We start from the raw sequence: 9,485 nt of genomic DNA, 5'->3' as shown, positions 1-9,485 counted from the left end.
TACTTCATGTTAGGCAGTCAGAAAAGGATTCTATTAGCATGCATCTTTTAAACTGACTGGAATTATATTGATATTACATTAGAAAAAAGATATGAGCTATATTAATATTTTAATACCAATGAGCTGAGTAGTTACAGAAATGGCCAGAAGGAAACAGTCGTGTAAGGATTAATGAGATGAAGATTCTAGAGTGAGAATACTCTAATTCAAGAAACGTCATGGTGTTTTTGAGGAAATGTAAAATAACAGAGTGAATGAAACATAGCGATCCAGGCAGAGAGAGGCCAGAAGCAGGATCAAAAATGTATGAGAGACTCAGATCTTGTATGCAATGCTGATACCTCTGAGTTTTTATTCAACCATGGGTAAATAATTTTCCCAGTATATAAAATTTGAATAAACAACAAGAAAAAGGAATGAAAGTTATATTTGGATTATGTCTTGTTTACTTAAGATGGCACCACCCTAATGGGAGAAGTAAAGAGGAACTAAAGAGCCTCTTGTTGAAAGTGAAAGAGGAGCGTGAAAAAGCTCTCTTAAAACTCAAAATTGAAAAAAAGAAGATCATGGCATCTGATCCCATCACTTCACGGAAAATAGATGGAGAAAAAATGGAAACAGTGACAGACTTTACTTCCTTAGGCTCCAAAATCGCTGCAGATGGTGACTGCAGCCATGAAATTAAAAGATGCTTGTTCCTTGGAAAGAAAGCTATGACAAATCTAGAGAGCATATTAAAAATCAGAGATGTCACTCTGATGACAAAGGTCTGTGTAGTCAAAGCTAGGGTTTATCTTGTAGTCATGTATGGATATGAGAGTTGTACCTTAAAGATTGAGTGCCGAAAACGTGATACTTTTTTTTTTTTTTTTTTAATATTATTTTATTAGTTGGAGGCCAATCACTTTACAACATTTCAGTGGGTTTTGTCATACATTGACATGAATCAGCCATATAGTTACACGTATTCCCCATCCCGATCCCCCCTCCCACCTCCCTCTCCACCCGACTCCTCAGGGTCCTCCCAGTGCACCAGGCCCGAGCACCTGACTCATGTATCCCACCTGGGCTGGTGGTCCGTTTCACCATAGATAATATACATGCTGTTCTTTCAAAACATCCCACCCTCACGTTCTCCCCCAGAGTTCAAAAGTCTGTTCTGTACTTCTGTGTCTCTTTTTCTGTTTTGCATATAGGGTTATCGCCACCATCTATCTAAATTCCGTATATATGTGTTAGTATACTGTAATGTTCTTTATCTTTCTGGCTTACTTCACTCTGTATAATGGGCTCCAGTTTCATCCATCTCATTAGAACTGATTCAAATGAATTCTTTTTAACGGCTGAGTAATATTCCATGGTGTATATGTACCACAGCTTCCTTATCCATTCATCTGCTGATGGGCATCTAGGTTGCTTCCATGTCCTGGCTATTATAAACAGTGCTGCACACAAAAATAAACTCAAAATGGATTAAAGATCTAAATGTAAGACCAGAAACTATAAAACTCCTAGAGGAGAACATAGGCAAAACACTCTCCGACATAAATCACAGCAAGATCTTCTATGACCCACCTCCCAGAATATTGGAAATAAAAGCAAAAATAAACAAATGGGACCTAATGAAAATTAAAAGCTTTTGCACAACAAAGGAAACTGTAAGTAAGGTGAAAAGACAGCCCTCAGATTGGGAGAAAATAATAACAAATGAGGAAACAGACAAAGGATTAATCTCAAAAATATACAAGCAACTCCTGAAGCTCAATTCCAGAAAAATAAACGACCCAATCAAAAAATGGGCCAAAGAACTAAACAGACATTTCTCCAAAGAAGACATACAGATGGCTAACAAACACATGAAAAGATGCTCAACATCACTCATTATCAGAGAAATGCAAATCAAAACCACAATGAGGTACCATTACACGCCAGTCAGGATGGCTGCTATCCAAAAGTCTACAAGCAATAAATGCTGGAGAGGGTGTGGAGAAAAGGGAACCCTCTTACACTGTTGGTTGGAATGCAAACTAGTGCAGCCACTATGGAAAACAGTGTGGAGATTTCTTAAAAAACTGGAAATAGAACTGCCATATGACCCAGCAATACCACTTCTAGGCATACACACTGAGGAATCCAGATCTGAAAGAGACACGTGCACCCCAATGTTCATTGCAGCACGTGATACTTTTGAATTGTGGTGTTGGAAAAACTCTTGAGCGTTCCTGATGGCAAAGAGATCAAACCAATCAATCCTAAAGGAAATCAGTCTTGAATATTCATTGGAAGGACTGATGCTGAAGCTGAAGCTCCAATACTTTGACCACCTGATGCAAGAAGCTGACTCATCGGAAAAGACCCTGATGCTGGGGAAAATTTGAGGGCAGGAGGAGAAGGGGGTGACAGAAGATGAGATGGTTGAATGTCATCATCAACTCAATGGACATGAGTTAGAGAGAACTCTGGAAGATAGTAAAGGATGAGGGAGCCTGACATGGGGTTACAAAGAGTCAGACAGGACTGAGCGATTGGACAATAACAACTTAAGAACCAGTAACAACAACAACAACAACAAAAAAGAACCAGTCACACTTAATGTAAACCTTTTAAGACCAGGGGTGTCCCTGGTAGCTCAGCTGGTAAGGAATCTGCCTGCAATGCAGGAGACTCCAGTTCAATTCCTGGGTTGGGAAAATCCCCTGGAGAAGGAAAAGGCTACCCACTCCAGTATGCTTGGATTTTCCTGGTGGCTCATATGGTAAAGAATCCATCTGCAATACAGGAGACCCAAGTTCAATTCCTGGGTTGGGAAGATCCCCTGGAGAAGGGATAAGCTACCCACTCCAGTCTTCTTGGGCTTCCCTAGGGGCTCAGCTGGCAAAGAACCAGCCTGCAGTGCAGGGGTCCTGGCTTCAATCCTTGGGGAGGTCCCCTGGAGGAGGGCATGGCCACCCTCTCCAGTATCCTTGCTTAGAAAATCCCCATGGACCGAGGAGCCTGGAGTTCAGGCAGAGAGTCAGACGTGACTGGGCAACTAAGCATAGCACAGCATAGGATCAAACGGAAATGCTTTAGAAGCAGAACTCCAGACATAGAAGTAGAAAAACGTGGGGGGGGGGGTTATTTGGAGGGAGCGTATAGCAAGTTTACAACTTGTTAATATGGTATTAAAGGATCTGATAGATGTCATTTTTGTTCTTAAATATTTTTTTTCCTGTCACTACTTTTTATATTAGAGCTTTGGGGATCTTAGGTGCAACATACTAACATTTTGTCTTCACTTGACAGAAATGCTTCCCGTAAAGCCATACTTAAGTACTTGAGTATTAAATGATACTTAAATATCACAAAATAATACTCTTGGTGCCAATTTGAATTGGAATTATAAGCTCAGGTTCGAAAATAGCATGACAGTACTTAATCATGAGATTATATATTGGTTGTGGTAGTGGGAGTGGTGAGTGAACATTATTTATATATTAAGTTATTTTCAAATACACATTTTTTAATAACCTTATATAAAATAAAAGATCCAATTTTGAGAAGTGCTAAGCTTTCAATTTCAGGTTCTTCCCAGAATCCTGAAACTTGAGTTTTCAGATATTATGGTGAAGCAAAAGAACAAAAATGCTTCTTTCCTGTACACAAAAGAAAACTTAATGGTATGGGAAGAGCCTGAAACTTCATTATTTCCTGCAAATGTTCATATTCCCAAAAGTGATTCTCAAAGCATAAGGAAGATGGAGCCCCTTCTCTCCTACTTGGGTAAAACGACCACTTCCTTTCACCTGTCCTACCTTTCTGTCCTCCCTCCTGCCCTTCACCCTCCCTTCTGCACATTCTTGCTGCCAAACTCTTATTTCCTCTTCCCTCTCCTTTATGAAGAGCAATGTGGAAGACTCTGAAGGGCAATTGATTGACTGGCTGTTGTTTCCTATTGAGCCAAATATAAGACCCTTCATCTTCTTAACTATTCACGATATTTTAAGAGGTTTTTCAGGGATGGTCTCAGTTTTCACTGATAGTTCCAGCTTTTATAGGAGTTTGAGGGTCATCAGTGTAGATACACTAGTGAGGTGGATTCAGGCACTGATTTCCAGAGTAACATTTTCTCAGAGAATCTTCTCTAACCGTTAGGTTGTCAAGACAGAAACTGTGATTCTGTAGAGTACCAGTCCCCTGTGGATAAGCTCTTATGACCACCTTCATAAGAACTAAAATAAAATCTAGAAAAAGAATCAATGTGCACACACACACACACACACACACACACACACACAGTCAGTCCACTTCTCTCTGAAGAAATATTTGTGCAAGAAACTAAATTATCATGTGAATATTGTCTGATGTTGATAGAATTAAAGTAAGAGTCATCAGAGGTTGTTCAAAATTGTTATGGGTTTTATTTTCTAATGCAAGCCTCTCAGAATGAGGATACTGTGTATCTCTGTCCTTATATCCTTGTATTTCTCTACTCTTGCTTCTGGACAAAAATATGCTATCTCTTCTGTCCATAAAGCAGAACTAAATCTTTAAGGAAATATACACAAGGATTCCTCTATATACACTTATCAAGTGAAGTCATGCTTTGCTACACCATAACATTTTCATGGCATTTTTCACTTCTTCATTCCGTAGTGTATAGATCAGCGGATTAAGTAAGGGTGTCCCAATTGTATAAAACACAGCCACCATCTTGTCTATTGGAAATGTGGTTGGTGGGCGTGTGTATATGAATATACATGGGCCAAAAAATATGACAACCACAGTGAAGTGGGAGGTGCATGTAGAAAGGGCTTTTCGCCTTCCTTCTGCGGTGTGGTTTCTCAGGGAGTGTAATATGACAACATAAGAAATAAACAGGATTATGAAACTCACCATACATATGGCCCCACTGTTAGAAACAACAAGCAAATTTATCACAGAAGTGTCCATGCAGGCAAGTTTCAACAAGGGCTGCAAATCACAGAAATAGTGGTCAATCACATTGGGGCCACAGAAGGGCAACCTCAAAACCAGGAAAATCTGTGCTGACGAGTGAATACAAGATCCCACCCAGGCTAGAATCACCAGTGCACCACAGAGGTGCTGGCTCATGATGGTTGTATATCGCAAGGGTTTGCAGATCGCTATGTAGCGATCAAAGGCCATGAGGATGAGCACAAAGATCTCCATGCATCCAAAGAAATGGGCGGCAAAGACCTGGGTCATGCACTCATTGTAGGAAATGGTTTTCTCCTGAGAAAGGACATCCACAATTAACCTGGGGGCTGTGGTTGTGGAGAAGCAGGCATCAGCAAAGGACAGATAGAACAGGAAGAAATACATGGGACTCCCAAGTGTCCTGCTTGTCTTAATAGTCACTACAATAAGAAAGTTCCCCAACAGTGTTGCAAGGTATAGGATCAAGAAGACTCCAAATATCACTTTCTGCTTTTCCGCATCCTGTGTCAAGCCAAAGAGAATGAATTCAGTCACACTCTTATTCACTGACATGGTCATGACTGTAGACAAGATCTAGGTGACAAAGGTTTAATCTGGAGAAAGAAGAAAAGAACAGACATCTCAGGAAGATAAGTGGACTGATTTCTGAAGTCCTAGTTTCTGCTGCATGCTCTGTTTGTTCCAAACGCCTTTAATCGGATGTGAATCTCTGGAAATCTGCACATGTCCTAATCTCTCCCAGATCTATCTATGATTCAGAAGTTAGCAGCCTTGGATCAAAGTTTTTGCATTTTGAGAATACAGAATGAATGACCTTTAAAATTTTTTATTCCAACCAAGATCACGAACTCCAGAACTAGTACTTTCCTTGGACAAATGACTTCAGCACTTTGAAATTTAGCCTTCTGACAAGAAATGGGGTGCAAACACTTGCCATATCTTATTCTGAGTTTTCCTGAAAATTTAAAGCCGATTTTGTACCCACATAGACATCAATATACACAGGTATATTCCAGGCATTATATATCTTTTCTACATTCTTTAAAATCTAAATAGCACTATTTCAATATTAATGCTAATACTATTAATGCCCTGCTGAAGAAGCCATTCTTAGTTTGGTTCATTTTTGTGTCTATTATACCTGACTCCACTGGAGTCTTGGTTGAAGTATGCTTTGACAATTTTTACCTCTGCTTCTTGTGTTCTAGATGTCAGCTTCACTGATGGTCATAATATAACAAATGCGTGGATAATACACTAAGGTTTCTATAATTTGGGAAACTACTAATTACCCTCTTGACTATACTCCTGAGCTTACCCCATTAAAGTACTAAGCCTTTCTGCCTATGGATTTGACTTGTTAATTTCTAATATGTGTATAATCTAATATATGATCTTACTTACACATGTCTCTCTTTACTCTAAATTTTCCAGAGTATTTTGCTAAAAATATTGTTTGAAAAAAATCCTGCAATTCCAATATACAGTAATACAATTTTTCTATTTCAGATATTTGTTAATATCATATATAGTTTGAATGAAATCATCATTGTAGTTTCTGACTTTCACTTAGAATTATTATAACAATTTTCACATTAATATGTGAAATTTCACAATAATTTCCATAGTTTAATTATTGACTTAATGATATAATGATATATAAAGCTTTAGAATATTGCAGAAAAATTAATGCACATACAAGCAAAGTAAATAAAGCTTATTGTATTATCTCACTTGGTTAGCAAAAATGTATTTTTATTACATGTATATTAAATTATATTACAAGCCACATTTTATTTTTTACCACATCTTTATGAAAACATATGGTCCTGAGTATCTTTTATCTTTTGTTGTCTTATATTTTGTAATTTTGGTATTTTATTTACAATCAACATTAATCTAGCAAAATGATATTTCTTAGTAAAGAATACGGTTGATGGAGTCAGTTTGTCTGGGTTCAAATCCCAGATTCACTATTTACTGTTTGCTAGTAAACTAGTCACTAGCTTACTAGAGGTAGTCATGGCTGCTACTCAGTTAAAATGAAGAAGCACGTGGCTCATGTTAAGCAAGAACTATGTAAGTCTCAGTCTCTGCTACTTGCCCTTTTGTGACTTTGCTTCTTTTCTTCTTCTGTGACCTTGTTCTTTTTATAAAATACAAGATGTCAATTCCCCCATTTTAATGTGGTCTATATTTTGAAAAAACTTTACAATAGTAATGCAGTATCCACTCACCTTCCACAATTCCATAATTATCTTTCACTTTAAATACTGAATTGAAATTGTTTGGAGTTATTGTGAGGAATGTGGAAAACATCCTCCCTGTTCCTAAAAGTTTAATATGAGTTTTAAGGTACTTGGAGATAAGATCACTAATTATGTAAGTCATCATACGATTGGTGTTTTAAGAGTAGAAACCATGTGCAGAGTGAAAAGTACAAATTACTAAAGAGTACATTGGTCAGTGAAAAATTCAGGATTTTTTAAAGAGATGAACTTTAACTGAAGAAATTCAGGTTTTAAATCAGGTCTGAGAGGTGAGTTAGCATACAATCTGAGGCCACATTGCCTAAATTCACACTCCACCTGCTGCCTATGAGGGTGTAATATTTAACAAATTCCTTGATTCTATGCATTTCATTTTCTCCAGCTGTGAAAATATGTGATAAAGCAATCTACCTTTCAAGATTGCTATGAAGGTTGGATAATTCAGTATGTGCAAAACATATGGAAGATGCAGGTATGTGGTACCTTCAGGTGCAGTGGTTTCTTCCATTATGATTATGAGTGTGGCTTTCCAAGAGGGATTTTTCATTTTTCAAAGATACCAACTCCAAATTTTTATTTACCTATAAAACAACTGCACAACTATTTTAAACATTAAGTTCCCTTTCTAAGTAGCTGAAATCATATCAGCACTGTGTATCACACCAGTTTTCTCATGGTGACCAGAAGTTAGGAATGATGTTTTCAGAAATTTTAATATGTACTTAAATATAAATAAACAAAAGTACCCAACACATTCAGTAATATGGGCCCCTGATAAGAGAAAAGTAGAAGGAACATAGGCCCTTGGATGTGAAAAAGTCTAGAATCCAGAGATAAAATTCAGAGGAGTGAGGGCTTTGGACGGAGGGAGGAAAGCAATATTTTAATGGACATGATTCTGCTGCCGCCAAGTCACTTCAGTCGTGTCCGACTCTGTGCGACCCCATAGATGGCAGCCCACCAGGCTCCCCCGTCCCTGGGATTCTCCAGGCAAGAACCCTGGAGTGGGCTGCTGTTCCCTTCTCCAATACTTGAAAGTGAAAAGTGAAAGTGAAGTCGCTCAGTTGTGTCCAACTCTTCATGACCCCATGTACCAGGTTCCTCTGTCCATGGGATTTTCCAGGTAAGACTGGAGTGGGTTGCCATTGCCTTCTCCAAATGGACATGATAAGGCAAATGCTTTATCAAGCAAATAAAAAGAAAATCAAACCAAAACTTCTAGTTTAGTTGGATTACTCTGATTCTGGGAAATACTGAAGGCAAAAAGAGAAGAGAGTGGCAGAGATCGAGATGGTTAGATAGTATCACTGACTTAATGGACATGAATTTGAACAAAGTTCAGGAGATCATGGAGGGAAGAGAGGCCTGATATGCTGAAGTCCATGGAGTGGCAAAGACATGACATAGCGCCTGAACAACAACAAAGTCATAGTAGAAAAGCTTCGAAAACTAGGTTTTCTACCTAGCCAAAGGTCATGAAAACAAGAGTGTATTGTTTGAATATGTTTTTTTAGGAATATATAAAATGTAGAGGCCTAAAAAGATGTGAACAGCTTTTATTATGATTTATTCATTACCTAAGAACAGAAATAACTAAGTTGTTTAACAAAATTGTCATTAAAAAAAAATCCAATTGGAGTGTAAGCTCATCTGCAATGAAATGTCTACCTTCTTGAAGATATGCAGCTTCCAGGGGAGATATGTCTTTCTATTCCCTACACTAAGAAACTGAGTGGGAGGCATACAAGTTGATCTTCTGTGGTCCCAACGAAATAAAGTCTGGACCCTCAGTGACCCCAGATATGATTCGTTGGTGACTTTGAATTTCTTACTTCCTTCCCTGGAGAAGGGAATAGCTACCCAGTCCAGTATTCTGGCCTGGAAAATTCCATGGACTGTGTAGCCCATGGGTTGAACAGAGTCGGACGTGACTGAGTGACTTTCACTTCTTAGAGAGGGATCTTAAATGCTCCTTTTTGATTAGTCTCATGCAAAACAACAAAATTAAATATATCTTTTTGTATTTAACAGGATCATGTGCTGTCATTGCTATCATTTTAAGGCTTTATTTTTTATAGCAGTTTTAGGTTCACAATAAAACTAAGAGAAAGGGTCAGAGATTTCCCATAGAGTTCCTGCCCCAACACATATATAACCTCCACCCCATTATCGACTATCCCACCAGAGCGGTGCGTTTGTTATACTGCCGAAGCTACATGGACACACTGCAGTCACCTGAAGTCCATGGTTTACCACGGGGCTCACTCTTGGTGG

General features: G+C 38.4%; 1 protein-coding gene across 1 annotated transcript; it reads right to left on the bottom strand.

Annotated features, from left to right (window-relative positions):
- Window positions 1-4,578: 4,578 nt before the first annotated feature.
- Window positions 4,579-5,493, bottom strand: LOC136175223 (olfactory receptor 4C11-like). The gene has a single exon (XM_065945549.1). The coding sequence runs from the start codon at window positions 5,491-5,493 to the stop codon at window positions 4,579-4,581; it is 915 nt and encodes a 304-aa protein (XP_065801621.1).
- Between the last annotated feature and the right edge of the window lie 3,992 nt (window positions 5,494-9,485).

This window comes from Muntiacus reevesi, chromosome 9, assembly GCF_963930625.1.
Source record: "Muntiacus reevesi chromosome 9, mMunRee1.1, whole genome shotgun sequence".
NCBI classification, from domain to species: Eukaryota; Metazoa; Chordata; class Mammalia; order Artiodactyla; family Cervidae; genus Muntiacus; species Muntiacus reevesi.
This window is presented reverse-complemented; position numbering and strand designations above follow the sequence as displayed.